This window comes from Nansenia antarctica (genome assembly GCF_963989245.1).
Source record: "Nansenia antarctica genome assembly, chromosome: 1".
NCBI classification, from domain to species: Eukaryota; Metazoa; Chordata; class Actinopteri; order Argentiniformes; family Microstomatidae; genus Nansenia; species Nansenia antarctica.
Window position 1 is genome coordinate 35120120 of NC_137674.1, and position 17500 is coordinate 35137619.

At 49.4% G+C, this 17500-nt stretch overlaps 1 protein-coding gene across 1 annotated transcript in view; it reads right to left on the minus strand.

Annotated features, from left to right (window-relative positions):
* unc79 (unc-79 homolog, NALCN channel complex subunit) overlaps positions 1–17500 on the minus strand; it is a gene marked incomplete at both ends in the record, with an annotated part of 60795 nt that overhangs the window by 17154 nt on the left and 26141 nt on the right. Inside the window, 14 exons of the mRNA XM_080531807.1 lie at positions 629–2137; positions 2708–2857; positions 3408–3570; positions 4165–4347; positions 4989–5281; positions 7136–7204; positions 8182–8361; positions 9330–9531; positions 10485–10666; positions 13058–13215; positions 13670–13818; positions 14119–14198; positions 14736–14886; positions 15499–15726. Of these exons, the coding sequence (XP_080387933.1) occupies positions 629–2137; positions 2708–2857; positions 3408–3570; positions 4165–4347; positions 4989–5281; positions 7136–7204; positions 8182–8361; positions 9330–9531; positions 10485–10666; positions 13058–13215; positions 13670–13818; positions 14119–14198; positions 14736–14886; positions 15499–15726 (3697 nt within the window). The remainder of the gene's footprint in view (positions 1–628; positions 2138–2707; positions 2858–3407; positions 3571–4164; positions 4348–4988; positions 5282–7135; positions 7205–8181; positions 8362–9329; positions 9532–10484; positions 10667–13057; positions 13216–13669; positions 13819–14118; positions 14199–14735; positions 14887–15498; positions 15727–17500) is intronic.

The window sequence follows — 17500 nt, forward strand, 5'->3', positions numbered from 1 at the left end:
TTGTTCATGTATGACTTACCCAGTAACCTAAGGCAGACGATACAGTGAATCCAATTCACAAATTCTAAGTATTATATTTAGTGATCCTAAAACTGTTGTTTGTAATATGCAAAAAAACTGATAAAGAAGAACTTTTTATTTTTTTTAAAGAAGCTTTTTGCTCATTGGTGAGACTTGAGAATTGCCGACATTGGCAGTTACCATGCTAGAAGGAAGGAAGAATTACTTTTTTTTCCTAGCCGTATCCTTTTAGCCTCCTCAAATCTCAAGAGATGTCACCTCTAAAACACAGATATATCCCAGGCAAAGCTCAGAGGCTAAGACTGGGCACATTGATATTATTGAGCTCATCTCAAGGGTACTTGAAACAGAAAACACAGACAATGTAGTTCCTTGCAGAAGCACGCTCTCTCTCATCTATCTCTGGGTCTCAGATCTGATCCCCCTCTGGGACTCACTCTCAGATCCCCAGCCCTCTTCTTACCCCCCAGACCCTCCCTCCCTCTTCTTACCCCCCAGACCCTCCCTTCCTCTTCTTACCCCCAGACCCTCCCTGCCCTCTCCTTACCACCCAGCCCCTCCCTGCCCTCTCCCTCCCCCCAGACCCTCCCTGCCCCCCCCTCCTTACCCGCCTCCGTGGCGGCCACACCTAGCTTGTCCAGGGTGTTGAAGGAGATGTCCAGGTACTCCCTCTGGATGGCGCTCACGGCGATCTTCCTCTGCTTGCGCTGCCGCGGAACGATCTGGATCTTGAACTCCGCCTCGCCGCTGTCGTCGTAATCGTCCGGCTTCACGTCGCTGCTGTCGTCCTCGTCATCCGGGTCTTCTTCTTCCTCGTCCTCTTCGTCGTAATCTTCCTCCTCGTAGTCTTCCTCCTCCTCGTCGTTATCCCCCCTATCGGACGAGGTGATTGGCTCGGCCGTGTCCTCTGGGATGTCCAGGAAGACCGTCCTCCCGGAGGGACTGGTGCCCAGCCCCACCCCCCCGGCCTTCAGGTCCTCGTACGTGTCGTCCAGGGAAAAGTCAGGCACGGCGGGGGTCTTCTTCAGGAGGTCCCGCTTCTGCTTCAGGGTCATGGGACTCTCCAGCAGGCCTGCGACGATGTCTCTGGAATGTTCCGGTCGGTCTGGGAGCTCCAGGGAGGTGGAGGGGGTCACATGAGGCGGCCTCTTCGCCGTAAGGAGGGGCTGGGGGCTTCCTCCGCTTGCCGGATGGTCCGCCGTGGTCCTCCAATCCTTGGAGCAGTCCTCCACGCTCACCTGGACCACGGGGGACAGGCGGAGGGTGTTGCCGCAGGCTGGGGACGCGGGGGGCCGCATGGGGGAGACCGGGGGCCGCATGGGGGAGACCGGGGGTCGCACAGTGCCGCCGTTGAGTCTGGGGGGATGAGGGGGGGGACCCATGACCCCCGTGGCAGCGTGGTGGTTCAGGTCGAACTCCTCGTCGCTCTCGACGATCCTGAGGGGAGGGAGGGGCTCGAAGACGAGGGAGTCGCTGTCGGACATGGAGAGGATGGAGTGCTTCTCCGGGATGGAGGTGCAGTCGGAGGAGAGGTCGATCAGGTCCTGGTCCTCCTCCTTCCCTTCTTCCTCCTCCCGGGCCGAGCCTTCTTCCGTCGACGAACCCCCCCCTTCCCCCCCTCCCCCGCCCCCTCCCACGTCACACAGCTGCCGGTCGTCGAACGTCTCCATGCAGCTGAGGCGCACCTCCGGGATTACGGGTCTAGAACAGTCGGAGTGGCCTCCCCGGGACCCGCGCCGGTCGTCCCCCCCGCCCTCTCCCCCCGCCCCCCCCCGGCACGACGAGCTGTCCGACGAACCCTTCCCACCGTGCCGCTCCCCCCCGCCCCCCCCCGTTCGTCGGTGGTGGTGGTGGTGGTGGTGGTGGTGGTGGTGCGGGCCGGTGGATGAGGGGGGTGCCGGGGGGTGGTGGCCCTGCAGGTCGCAGCGGTCGATGCAGGACTTGCGGCGGTGCTCGTCCAGGTTGTAGAGGAGGGAGTCAGTGTTGGTGATGTCCAGGGACTTCTGCTTGTGCATGGCCTGCAGACGCTTCTTCCTGGTGCTCTCCTCCCGGACACAGTGGAGGATGCTGTCCTGCAGGGCGCTGGCTTCGCGGTACTCTGACAGCTCGATCTCACCTGAAACACACACACACACATACACACACACACACACACACACACACACACACACACACACACAGACACACACAGACACACACACACAGAAACACAAAGATTTCAATTGAACGTGATTAAAAAACAATCATCATAAATGTGACACGTTCAGACTTTTCTTTTGAAACACAAAACTAGTACGTTTCAACGTTGAATCACAATACAAACTCGTTAGTCGAGCCAAAATACTGCAACGCAATGGACTCGGTGAGTAATCCCCCCTGCTACCTAGTTAACTATAACACTACTTTACACTGTTAGCAGGTTCACTAAACAAGCTGTGTTAGTTGGCTAGAGATGTGTCATTGATTTTCAACAACGCTGACATTTTCGAAAGAAAAGTCCGATCATTAAATCAGATCCCGCTATGCGGACCAAAGCATTAGAACGTGACACAAATGGTTTATGTGAACACAGGCATTTCAACGTAACAACAGATAATTATATTGACCACATTTGTGATCAAATGAAGTAAGTTCAAAGTTTAAGTCATGTATTTAGAGAGTTGACCGTTTGAGATGGTTTTCCTACTTTTCTGGGCGTTGAGCTCCACAGACTGGTACTTGACAGACTTGCTGCCCCCGATCCTCTTCAGACGGGCAAAGAAGGTCTGGGACTCCTTGTTGCCCGCGCCGGTCGGGGTGTCATGGATGTCCGACTCATCAAACACGCTGTCCTCCTCTGAGGAGAAAGAACACCACATCACCAACTGTCAAATTTGAAATCTAAGGCCACATTTACACTGCCAGATATAAGTGACACAATTCAGATTTTCTGCCAAATTTTCCTCTAAACATACTTTGGAAAGCAATGGCTTTATATGATAATATATATAAAAGGGATTATAATTTCTGTCTCGTTTGCGTCCATTCCAAGTGCCGGCTGTCTGTTTACTTTAGTTTTCGGTAACCAAACCCATGTACGCATGCGGGTTGTTTCAAGTGTAAGCAGATGTAAGCACAGGTATCGGATATGGGTCATTTTAAAAAGTAGATGTAAGCAGGCCTTAAAAAAATGTTGATATAGGAACTAGGCATTACAACCTGCAGTGTAAATGCAGCCTAAGTGAATGGATCATGGATGTCCGACTCATCAAACACACTGTCCTCCTCTGAGAAGGACAAACACCAACTGTCACATCTTATTTGAAATTTGAAAGTGACAGTTAAATCTAAGTGACAGTTAAAAGTGTGATCATGTGATCATGTGTGGTGCTAGCAGGTGTCCCCACCTTTCTCTTTCTCGCTGTAGCGGCTGATGTTGGAGTTGTCGCTGTAGAGCGGGCCGGCGGTGGCGTGGGGGCGGCAGCTGTGGTACTGGGCGTTCAGGGTGTTGATGGTGATGTGGATCAGGTGGAGGATCCCTTTACTCATGTCCATCTCCCTGTAGGGGTACTGGGGCCAGAGGCAGGGTGGAAGATAAGAGTGTTACCTAAATATGACATGGTCTGGTTAAAAAGTCCTCAAGTCATCTTAGTCAGTGTTATGAGTTACTATAGTTCTTTGGACACAAGGACTAAAGGATCGCTAATAAAGAAGAGCGAATCCTCAAATGTCACAGCTCAGTTGTTTCCAGATTATGAAAGTGCAGATTGTAAGCTTTTAAATGATGTGTCATACATTAAAATGTATTGAAAATGGGTGAAGAAGAATGCTTATTATGTTGGTCCACCTCAAGCCAAATAGCAGAGAAACGCATTCTGAATCAAAACACAGGCAAAACAGCTGCTAATAGCTAGCGCTAAAAAGAAACATCGCTACGAACATCTAACTGCATGTTTAGCACATCACAACACGCTGACAGAACATCTTTTTGCTCATTTGCGCGACTTGAGAATCGCTGACATGTGGCCCTTTTCACCAGACCGTGTCACATATAAACACCTGCCTCTAACAAAGTTACTATGTTCTACATTTTCACAAGCACACTTAAATTCACACAAATAAAATTACACAGATAAACTCAGTTGACTAGTGCAGAGTGTGTACCTTGTACAGCATGACCAGCAGGGTTTTGAGCCACATCTGTCTGATGTGGGGCTTCAGGGCCCAGAGAGAGCAGCGGGGGGGCTGCTGGAAGTAGTGTCTGAGCTGGGGACAGGTGCAGTACTTCAGCACCTGCACCACCAGGGGGAGCAGCTGCTTCCCCAGGCCGATGTTGTAATCCATCACCTGGCGAAGACAAAGGTAAACCAATAGTGTCTGTTGACAGTTGGTCGTTCTTCATGAATCGATATCATTCAGCAGCAAATATATCATACAGCACACAGAGAAACGTGATGTTTTAGTCAGAATGAAAGTAGGACAGTGAAGGACATTAAGAAAGGACAGGAAGAAACTAGGCCGGAAAGACCCCAACTTTGATTCACTCTGAAACAGGGGAGCCATTCCACTATGAACAACATTTATTTTAGGGGATTTTAAAGGCAATTTAGGGTAGTTTAATTAACAATTTGTGACAGCAGTTGGTGAAACCGGGAACAAGTCGGCAACCAATCAAAATGTTGGGACTCACTCTTATTCGGAAAAATGCTAATAAATGTCAACGTTGACGAAAATCAATGACACACTCGCTAGTCAAAACACTGCAATGCAATGGATTCGGTGAGCAATCCCCACTACTCTACACTAACTAGGTAGTAGTGGGGGATTACTCACCGAATCCATAGCAAGTGTGTCACTGATCCTCAACAACGCTGAAATTCATCCACATTTTTCTGAATAAAAGTCTGAACGGTCCGTCGGCTTCCGACTTGTTCCCGGTTTCACCAGCTGCTGTCACATTTAACCACAAGTAGTAGCTGTCCTGTCACCTGTGCGATGCCGGCGATGAAGGCGTTGAAGCAGGTGGACGTTCTCATCTTCTGCGGGGCGATCATGAAGCACCCCTCCTGCTGGTCGTAGCCTAGCAGCACGTACAGGTGGCGCTTCACCGTGTTGAACGCCTTAGCGCTGCCGATGTCGGCCTCCGCACTGCTCTGGTCCTTGGCCATGAACTTCATCAGCACCATGATGAGCTGGTGCACCGTCTGGTGGTCTATCCCAGCATCCTCCGGGAGCAGGTCCCTGATGACGGAGTCGTCGTCGTGTGGCGAGGGGGTCTGGCCTAGGAGAGGGGCTGAAGCTTCAGGGTTAAAGGGCGGGAGGAAGCGTGCTATAGGAGGGTGGGGGGGGGGGGGTGGAGAGGGGAGAGAGGGGTGGGGTGGGTAGAGAGGAGAGGGTTGGGAGGGTAGAGAGGAGAGGGGAGAGGGGGGAAAGGGGTGGGGGGGGTGGGTAGAGCAGGGAAGCAAAAGGGAAGACAGACAGACGCACAGACAGACAGACAGACAGACAGAGGGATAGACAGACAGACAGACAGACAGTGGGATAGACAGACAGACAGACAGAGGGGTAGACAGACAGACAGACAGACGGGTAGACGGATAGACGGACGGATAGACAGACGGATAGACGGAGGGATAGACAGACAGACACAGGGTGGGCATCAACTCATCGGTCCAAACACTCCTCACAATATAGCAGGGTGATGAAATACACTGTACATATACATAGACTGTACATATACATATTCTATAACATGTTCATGGAATACGTCGAACGCAAACACAAAATGTGACAAGCTATCAGCAAGAGTAATGGTTTATTTTTTCTGTTATTTCAGCATCATAATTTGCTTTTGCTTGAAATAAAAATCTGATGGGACTCGCTATGACATTTCATGAAAGAACAATGTATGTCACCGAAGAGCAAACATTGCTTTTTCACATTTTAACGTTGGTTTATCGATAGAAGTTATTTCTCACAATATGTGACACAGACTAATCATTTTGGTCCGGATGTCGGCCTCCAATCAAAATGTTCAGACTTTTCTTTTGAAAAACGGAACTACGTTTCAGCGTTGTCGAGAATCACAACACAAACTCGCTAGTCAAGCCAAAATACTGCAACAATGCCATGGATTGGGTGAGTAATCCCCACTGCTACCTAGTTAACTATAACACTACTTTACATTGTTAGCAGGCTCACAAAACAAGCTGTGTTAGTTGACTATGGCTGTGTTCGGAATGGCATACTAGCATACTACTCATACTAGATATGACGTAGATTTGAGTATGCGAGAGCGTTCACACTGTACAGTATGCAAGATTTGAGTATGCAAGAAATTTAGTATGTATATTAGATTTTCGCAATTATTTAAGTATGATATGAGTGGACGCTACTGGGGTACTGAATCCCCAAAATGCATTGCGTGTCTCTTCAGCCTCGTCAAACTGCATCATACAAACTCGTCATACAGCTGTTGTTTACATTGTCCGATAGCCTGGAGACCGAAAGCTTGCAATAAACATTGTTTTTTGCACAGATTTGAGTGTGCAGATGCTGCTTTTTTGCACTCTATTTGATACTCTTCAGCTGCAGCACCCCAGTTAAGTCTGATCACGGATGGGCGATGGTATTTTCACTATATTGGGAATTGACATGGTGAAATGCATTCTTAGACATGACTACGTCATCATGATTACAAAGATGCCACTTGAAATGCATGAAATCCAAGTTTATTCGTGTCCTACACACACATTCGCCTAGTATTTGACTGCCTGTAGCCCAATCACGAATGATCCCAGTATTGTAGCTTCAGACGGACAAGTTGGTTGTTATCGTACTTGCTGCAGCAAGCCCACGCTATGTTATTGCTGGTTTTGGCATACTTATTATGAATTTAGTAAGCAGTATATACTCATATACTGCTAGTATGCAGTATGCTAGTATCCCATTTCGAACACAGCCTATGTCGCAGAAATGTAATCCCATTTTTCGAAAGAAAGTCTGATCATTACATCGGATCCCGACACGAGGACCAAAGCATTAGAACGTGTCACAAATGATACGAATAATGCTGAAGGAAATGTTGCTAATATAATATAATCAGATAAGGTGTCAGATTGGGGTTGTTAGTTACCTGGCAGGACCTTCTCTATCATATCTCCCAGGCTCGGGGCTGAGTGCTCTTGCCTGGTAAGCCTTAGAGCTAAAACCACACATGAAGAACACAGTTCAGGAGAATGTTTCACGGGAGGTAGCACAGGACACATGTCTGAGCTTCCAGACCACCCTACACACACATCCCAACTTTACACACGATGCACAACCAAACGGTCTCAAAAAACGTATGTGGTGGATGCTGAGAGCTGTCAAGCTAGCTTGTGAATATTTTTAGCTTTTAGCTAGTTTTGTATACTATTTGCATTATGTGACAGCAGCTGGTGAAAGGCGGAGCAAGTCGGCAACCGATCAAATGTTCAGACTTTTATTCTGAACATTTGAAAGAAATGTTTACATTGTTGAAAATCAATGACACACTCGCTAGTCAAGCCAAAATACTGCAATGCAATGGATTCAGTGAGTAATCCCCACTACTACCTAGTTAACTATAACACTACTTTACATTGTTAGCAGACTCACAAAACAAGATTAGCTTGCAAGCCAACTTCAATAAAAAATTGTCTTGGAAAACATCCTCAAACCGCTACCGCTACCGACTACATTACATTTTTCAGAATAAAAGTCTCAACATTTCGATTGGTAGCCGACTTGTTTCCCCCTTTCACCAGCTGCCATTCTACATATGTAGAAAACGAGCTAAAAACACAGACACACACTCAGCCACCACACACGGTCTTAAGCCAAAAGAACCCCATTTCCCCAGAAACTCAGACCGCATTCTGTGCAGAGTCACATGACAAGATGAAAGACAAAGCCATGGGGATAAAGTACAATAAGCCTCCTACCCTCTGCAAGACCACTCATCCCTGGGAAAACACAGAGGTTGACAACATAAACCACCGGTTTAGGGAAGAGAGAGACAGATGAAGAATGAGTGAAGGGACAGAGACAGAGAGAGAGAGAGACATTAGGAATGTGAGACAGACAGACACACAGACATACAGACAGACAGCCTGACAGAAAGACAGACCAGACCAGAGCTGGTGTCGGTTGGTCACTCACGTATGCGGTTGCTCAGGGTCTCGGGGAGGGAGAAGGCCCGTTTGGACTCTGACGGGCCCTTCACGCTGTCGCGGAGGGAGCGCACGCTCTTCTGGCGGTTCCTGGCGAAGCGAGCACGCCGGATCTTCCACATGGCCGCGTCGCTCAGGTTGGCCACGTTGGTGCGCACCGCTGTGATGGCTGACAGGAGGAGAGAGACAGAGATAGAAACAGTCAGAGACAGGGATGTGAAGGTACAGCTGTTATGGCTGACAGGGAGAGAGACAGGCAGAGAGACAGGGATATGAAGGTACACTACTGTGATGGCTGACAGAAAGACAGAGTGACAGGGAGAGAAACAGTCAGAGAGACAGGGATATGAAGGTACAGCTGTGATGGCTGACAGGGAGAGAGACAGAGATATAGAGGTACAGCTGTGATGGCTGACAGAGAGAGAGACAGATATACGTAGAGGTACACTACTGTGATGGCTGACAGGAGGAGACACAGGCAGAGAGACAGGGATATAAAGAGAGACAGAGGTATGAAGGTACACTACTGTGATGGCTGACAGGAGGAGAGACAGGGATATGAAGGTACATCACACTGTGATGGCTTCAAGTTATCTTTTGCAGAGTAAGACTTTACATATACCCTAACTGTACATATTGTATTTATATCCATCGCCCTTGTTCGGTACATGTCATACTGGATATAATCTTAACTGTACATATCTTCTCCCATGTCTGTATCTATCACACTGTACATATATATGTCCATACTTTCATGGCTTTTACTCTATGCACTATTGCACTATCTGGTCAGATTTCTTGAATCTGAATGGGGCGGCTGTGTCTCAGGAGGTAGGTTTGGTGTCTAATGATCGCAAGGTCGGCAGATTTGCGGTTCGAACCCCGGCTGGCCACATGTCGCAGGTGTCCTTGGGCAAGACACTGAACCCCAAATTGCTCCCAATGAGTGGGCCGGTGCCTTGCATGTAGCTTGCTGCCATTAGGTGTGTGAATGTGTGTGTGAATGAGAGGCCGAGGCGCTTTGGAATAAGACGCTATATGAGTGCAGTCCATTTACCATTTACTCTCTTACACTCAGGTAATGTGACGTAACAATAAACATGAAAGTTAATAAAAACAATAATAATCTGTGTTTACTGCTGGGGAAGGGGAAGTCCTTGTTGCAGTCCAGGTGCAGCTGTGCCTCCAGGCTCAGCGTCTCAAAGCGGTTGACGAAGAACTCCCAGCTGAGCGCCGGGACCTCCTGCTTCAGGCAGTGCAGCATCAGCAGTTTGCTGAGGATGATGGGCCGGTCCCTCACCACCGTGTCAAACTGGAAGTCCAGGCAGATACACAGGCCCTGGATAGACACACACAGGTATGCATGCACACACACACACACGCATGCAGGCACACACGCACGCACGCACGCATGCACACACACACACATACATACATACACAGTACGCACACACACACATACAGTGCAAACACACACATATACATACACACATACACACACACGCACAGACGCACACACACAAACAACACACAATCAAAAGCGCACACACACACATATACTCACAGTACACACACACACACACACATACATATAAACACAAAAGGACACACGCGCGCGCACACACACACACACACACACGCACACACACACACACACACACAAAAGTGTGTTAGCACTGGGGGATTTTTGTACTAGTACTTTTGTACTTGTCCAAGTTATTTATAAACTGTCCCTCATCAACATCAATCACAAGGAACAACCGTGCCCTTGGATCTTGGATCTTGGAACAACGACCCTGCATTTCCCCCCCCGCCCTCCTCTCTGTGAAGCCCCTCCCCACCCTCTCTGTGAGGCCCCGCCCCTCCTCTCTGTGAAGCCCCTCCCCACCCTCTCTGTGAGGTCCCGCCCCTCCTCTCTGTGAAGGCCCTCCCCACCCTCTTTGTGAGGCCCCGCCCCTCCTCTCTGTGAAGGCCCTCCCCACCCTCTCTGTGAGGCCCCGCCCCTCCTCTCTGTGAGACCCCCCCCACCCTCTCTGTGAGACCACCCCTCTCCCTGTGAAGCCCCGCCCCCTCCTCTCTGTGGGTCACCTGCACCCCCCCGCCCTCCACTCTGTGAAGCCCCCCCACCCCTCTCTCTGTGAAGCCTCTCTCCTCCTCTCTGTGGGTCAACTGAACCCCCCCCCCTCCTCTCTGTGAGGCCCCCCCACCCTCTCTGTGAGGCCCCCCCCACCCTCTCTGTGAAGCCCCTCCTATCTCTCTGTTAAGCCCCTCCCCTCCTCCTCCCTGGGTCACCTGCAGCGCGGGCCTCTTAATGGTGTCCAGCAGCAGGCGCGCCCGCGTGGCCACGGCCGGGTTCACATCCTCCACCGAGGCCAGGAAGCAGCAGAACCCGTGGGCCAGGGAGTACTTCAGCAGGTGGTTCTTCGTCACCGAGCCAATGTCCAGGAACCGGCAGAGCACTGCCACCTTCTCCACTGGGGAAGGGGGGACGGGGGAGGGTTTCCATGACGATGGAAGGGGGAAGGGCGACAAAAGAATAACATGTTGGTCAGTATAGATGTCGTAGAGGTGACACAGAGGTCGGTCACGAATAATGGCAAAAGGGAATTTGAAAAAACAACGCATTGCTTTTGCTTTTGCTCATGCTATTTGCTCAAAGTAGTGTATGATAGTTTGTATCCTGTATTGTGTGTATTTGAATTTGAATGACAAAATTGAGCCTGATTGTTTTTTTTGTTTGTTGTTTGTTTCTGTTATAAACCTACGCTACTGTAACTGTAGTGTGTGAATGGGGATAGGACAAATAAGCTTTGCTTCCTCCTATTCCCTTTCGGACAGCTTAACCATGTGGATTTTCTTTTTCTTTTGTTGTTGCTTTTGTTGTTATTATATATGTTAAATACTGTTTTAAATACTGTTTAACATATTATATATATTAAAATTATGTTCAAATATTGTTATTTTTTGGAGTGGGGTATTCCCACTTTTGTATTTGTTCAGTTTTCATTGGACAGAGACAGTGGAGAGAGAGACAGGAAGTAAGGAGGAGAGGGAGGGCATGTCAGCAGGGCAGGGCCGGATTCAGACCCATGCCGACATGGGCATTATGTGTGCACTGTAGGCCGTGGTGCTAGACCACTGGACCACCCCAGGCCATGGTGCTAGACCACTGGACCACCCCAGGTCATGGTGCTAGACCACTGGACCACCCCAGGCCATGGTGCTAGACCACTGGACCACCCCAGGCCACATAGTACTAGACCACTGGACCACCCCAGGCCATGATACTGGTACAAGACCACTGGACCACCCCAGGCCACAACACATTGCTTTCTAATCTATCTGACATATTTTTTATTATTATTATTATAAAAAGAACACTGCACTTTTGCTGTTAAATGGTAATTGCCAGTGTCTGCCACTAGATGGCAGTGTGGCAGTGGAGGACAGGGGAGCTCTGAGCCAACAGTGCTAGCCAGGTTGCCTGTAGGTTACGATGCTGTTTTGGCACCCAAACGGCATCCTTTTTTAGGTTGATTTACACAGACAAGTGAATGACCATCTGTTTCAGAGTAGCTAATATGGGGGCATAATTAGATCATTCAAATGAAGGATTCTCCTACAGCTTGTGTGTGCTAAACCTGAAATCATGACACATCACTTCACTTGGCAGCTAGCCCTGGCTTTTTTTTTTTTAGGTTACATTTTATTCTGGATCACAGACTGTTAGATTTGCATAATATGAGAATATATCAGGCTGTAACTTCCTGTTTTTTTGGGCTTTACTTTAAAAGAAAATAATATACATTCATCTCAATATTCTAATCTAGTGAGAATATTGAGATTCTAATCGAGTGCTTCTATTTAGAACCCAGTGACAACATCAGAAAAATATCACCCTAAAAAAAAAAACACTGATAAATAAAAGACCGGTAGTCTGTCTCCTAGAGGACCTGTCCTCTGCCTCTATGACAAGGTCACCTTCAGCTCCTCTCTGCCAATCACAGGGTGAGGAGAGAGGAGAGGCTGATTAATCCTCCTACCACCATTCCTCTGTGCTCCCTGCCGGAGCCGCGCGGTAACCATGACAACGCAAAGAGGGTGGGGGCGACGTGGGTAGGAGGCAGTGGTTTTCTGGGGGAGATTATTATAGAAGAGGGGTGGGGAGGTGGGAGGGGGGGGGGCGAATGTTCCATTCATGTAGCTAAGAACATAATTATTTTTTTAACCAACACATACAGTACACACACACACATACATACACACACACAAACAGTACACACACAAACACACATACAGTACACAGACATAGAGCTTCTAAATGGTAAATGGACTGACTTAAATAGACTGACTTATATAGACTGACTCATATAGACTGACTTATATACTTATATAGTGCCTTATTCCAAAGCGCTTTACAATCATTCTGCCATTCACACCCATGCAAGGCGCCGGCCCGCTCATTGGGAGCAATGTGGGGTTCAGTGTCTTGCCCAAGGACACCTCGACACATCTGCCGACCTTGCGATCATTAGTCTCCGGCTCTACCTCCTGCACCACAGCCTCTACCTCCTGAGCCACAGCCTCTACCTCCTGAGCCACAGCCATTACCTCCTGAGACATAGCCTCTACCTCCTGAGCCACAGCCATTACCTCCTGAGACACAGCCTCTACCTCCTGAGACACAGCCTCTACCTCCTGAGACACAGCCTCTACCTCCTGAGCCACAGCCTCTACCTCCACCAGCCTCTACCTCCTGAGCCACAGCCTCTACCTCCTGCGCCACAGCCTCTACCTCCACCAGCCTCTACCACCTGCACCACAGCCGCCCCCCCTTAGACGAGGTGCCTCACTCATCGCCTCACCTGCTTCAAAGCGTATCTTCCAGTCCTTGCTGTTGAAGTTGTTGTCCACAAGGTTCCAGAAGATGTCTGCTCCGTGGGAGAGAGAGAGGGCGTGGAGGAGCTGAGGGACCGCCAGGGAGGCCAGCTGACAGAACTCTGACTTCAGCATGGACCACAGGCTGGAACACACACACACACACACACACACACACACACACATACACACATACACACACACACACACACACACGCACACACACGCACACACACGCACAGACACACCCACACACACGCACGCACACACGCACACACACACACGCACGCGCACATACACAGAGCCATGTACACAAACACACAAGCAAGCACACAACAACACACACACACACACACACACACACGCACACACACCCACGCACACACACACGCACACACACACTCACACACAAACACACACACACAAACACACACACACACACACACACACACACACACAGCTGATGAATAAATCAATTTTCATCAAGATGGTGGTCAATCAATGCTTTCAATCTTGTAGAATTTGTAGGTGTTGTTCGCTGGGCAGCCGACTGCAGCGGGGGTCACAGGGGGGTCACAGTGGGGGGTCGCGGTGCTGACCTGGGAATGAGCATCTTCTCCTGGACGTAGGCGAGGAACTGCGGGTGGTCCTTGCGGGCCAGGTACAGACACTCCCCATGCAGGCAGAGGATTTTCAGACAGTTCAGCATGTTGAACAGGATGTCAGGCTCCTCGATCTTGGCCATTTCCTTCAGGGAAACAGGAAATGGATTCAAGCTTTGTCATCGTACAACAAGCAAGGGGGTCAGAGCCATAGAAGGCGACCCTGGAGCGGTTAGGGGTTCAGTGCCTCACTCAAGGACACTTCGACACATGGCCTATAGCCGGGATTCAAACCGCTGCGAGCTGCTGACCTTGCGATCATTAGACGCTGGCTCTACCGGCTGAGTCATTATAATATCCAATTTTGGCGCATAAACAAATCCAACAATAGTAAATAGCGGTGAGGTGGCAGAAGTACCTGCAGGATGGTGTATATGAGACAGTACCTGCAGGATGGTGTAGATGAGCTTCAGCGACCCAGGAAGCTGCTGGTAGGAGAACTTCTTATCAGCGTTATTCTTCATTGCTGCCGGAGAGAGATAGGAGGGAGGCTTTGGTGTGAGAGACAATTCCCCAGCAGAGAATCAACACATTGATTAGATTTCGTGTTGCTGTCTCTGCACTGTTTGCGAGGATGTTTTTTTCTTCCTTATCTGCGTTAGTTAGTTAGCTCCGTGACACACATTTGAGATCAGGATTTATTGAGGTAATAATGTGAGAAGTGTTTACGTCAACAAATACTGACGACTGCTCTGCTCTTCTTTCATTAGAACCACTCCTAAAGACCTCCTTCTCCCCACTACCCCCTGTATAGTTCCTCTACTATAAAAAAGTAATTAAAACATTTAAAAATTGTAACTGCCAATGGCCCCTGGTCCTAGCATAGACTACTTTTTCCTGCTATGACTGGTGGATAGATGATTCACTTACTTCGATGTATTTGTTGTATTAAGTCGCTTTGGATAAAGACGTCTGCTAAATGCCCAAAATGTACACTGGGATACACTCTGTGTCAAGCTCAAGCTCTGAAGCTCTAGACATAGATATCACCATGGATACATACGTGGGTTGTCAGGAGAGTGGCTCTGGTGGCTGGGGTTGTCAGTGTGTGTGCCGGCAGGGTTGTCCCCTGTCTCCTCTGTTCTGTGCTCTGAGCCCAGGGAGAAGTCTGTCTGGGGAAAGAGCAGCGTCTCCTCCAAACTGTCTGTGGGCTCCTGCAGGGAAGATACACTCACATCAGGCATCTTCTCAGAACCTCTCAGTGTGTGTGTGTGTGTGTGTGTGTGTGTGTGTGTGTGTGTGTGCATGCCTGTGTGTGTGTGTGTGTGTGTGTGTGTGTGTGTGTGCATGCCTGTGTATGTGTGTGTGTGTGTGTGTGTGTGTGTGTGTGTGTGTGTGTGGCGCTGGCACACAGTTACCGTGAGACGTGATATTATTATTTATTATTTGACCTGTAGCTCAAATTACATTTGCAGTCGGCTCCATCAGTGTGTGTGTCTGTATGTGTGTCTGTGTGTCTCCATGTCTCCTCAGCACCAGCCGTATCTCCTCTCGGGGGGTCAGTCTCTCCAGCTCACAGCCCAGTGTGTGTGTGTGCATGCGTGTGTGTGTGTGTGTGTGTGAGTGTGTGTGTGTGCGTGTGTGTGTGTGTGTGTGTGTGTGCGTGTGTGTGTGTGCATCCGTGCGTCCGTGTGTCTCCGTGTCTCACCACCAGGCGTATCTCCTCTCTGGGGGTCAGACTCTCCAGAAGCTCACAGCCCAGTGTGTGTGTGTGTGTGTGTGTGTGCGTCCGTGCGTCTGTGCGTCCGTGTGTCTCCGTGTCTCACCACCAGGCGTATCTCCTCTCGAGGGGTCAGTCTCTCCAGCAGCTCGCAGCCCAGCTGGTAACAAAGGATGCTGGACTGGCAGAGGCAGCACTCCATGGCCTTCTCATCCTTCTGGCAGGTGTGGGAGCCCCCCCAGGGGGCCTGGAACACGTTGTTGATGATGCCCACGATGTCCTTCCCCACCAGGCTGTCCAGCCCCAGCATCACACCATCATCCTGGAGCTCCATCTGGAGAGGGAGGGAGGGAGGGAGGGAGGGAGGGAGGGAGGGAGAGGGAGGGAGAGAGGGAGGGAGAGAGGGAGGGAGGGAGTGGGAGGGAGGGAGGGAGAGGGAGGGAGGGAGGGAGAGAGGGAGGGAGGGAGAGAGGGAGGGAGGTGGGAGAGAGAGAAAGAGAGGGAGGGAGGGAGGAGAGAGAGAGAAAGAGAGAGGGAGGGAGGGAGGGAGGGAAGGAGGGAAAACAACCGTTCTAGAAGGAGGAGAGCCAAGTCTAAAAATGGAAACTGGTGGTGGAATAATAGTGTACAGTTAGGGTATGGATATAATATTTACAGTACAGTTTCACTTCACTGTTCCACCACCTCATGTCACCCCTGTGAATGATTCATGTATTAATGGAGATCTACTGTACTCTAATGATGCTAGCTGAAGCGTGAGCTCACGGTACAGTGTGTGTGCTGTCCACCTGTCTGAGGATGGGGTTATACAGTATGTAGACGCCCCCCCCCCCCTCTCTTTTTAATGGATTCTGCAGAATCGTCCAGTTACTATACATGCTCAAACTGTGTGAGCCTTTAGCAGAAAATCGATTTATTGATTAATCAACACTTCCCTTTCAGTAGGATTTTTTCCTGAAACCTACCCTATAGGAAAAATGATTGAAAAGGTTGTCCACAAACAACTTGGCAACTGTCTGACTTCTAAATTCCATCTTTGATGACTTTCAATCAGGCTTTCGCCCCTTACAGAGCACTGAAACAGCCCGTATTAATGTCCTTAATGACATTCGCGTACAATACAGATTACGGAAAAATCTCAGTTTTGGTATTACTAGATCTTAGTGCTGCCTTTGACACTGTAGACCACGACATTATAATAGATAAAAATTGGGTAGGACTTTCAGACACTGTCCTAAATTGGTTTAGATCCTACCTACAGGACAGACACTACTATGTCTCCATTGGCAACTGTGTATCTGACCAAATTAAAATGACATGTGGAGTTCCCCAAGGATCAATCCTTGCCCCCCTTCTATTCAATCACTACATGCTTCCATTAAGACACAATAGAGTATGTGCTGTTCTCTTGTTTGAGGATAAGCTACAGTACTGTTACCTGTTTGTTTTTGTTTTTTTAAATTTGTTTTTTCAGATTTTATCCCTTTTTTCACCCAATTTGGTAGCCAATTGAACCCAACCTAGCATCCAATTATCCCCTGCCTATTGCGAGGGATCCGCCACACGACCCCACGGCCGGCAGTCCCAGAGGAGGCCGCCAGGCAGACTAGCTGACTGGCTCCTCGAGCCCAGCACCGTTATTCCAGCACCAGACGGGGGCGCTGTTGCGCGACGGATCCTTGTCCGGAACTACTCCTATACCCCCCTCGGGAGCGGCCGCCCAATATGCCGTTCCCCGTGTGTGCCCTGGCCATATCCGGGTCTGGCGAGCCGGGATACGAACCCCGGCCCCGGTGGGCAGCATGCACTAGTGGCCAGTGCTTAGACCGCTACACCACCGCGGGGCCACACTGTTACCTGTTTATGGATGAGGTACAGTGCTGTTCACCTGTTTAACACTATAAATAAACAAATATAAAGCTATTTTGCAGTTTTTCTGTGTAGGAGGCAGGCTAATTTACAAGACGCACCAACTAGTGGTCTTTGTGTGTAAGTAGCAGCTTCCCATTGTAAAGTCTATGGTTATTTGACCCCCGAGGCGGCTCTTTTAGTAGGTAAAACAGGCACGGTTGTTCTAGTGTCACTTAGATTTAACTGTCACTTTCAAA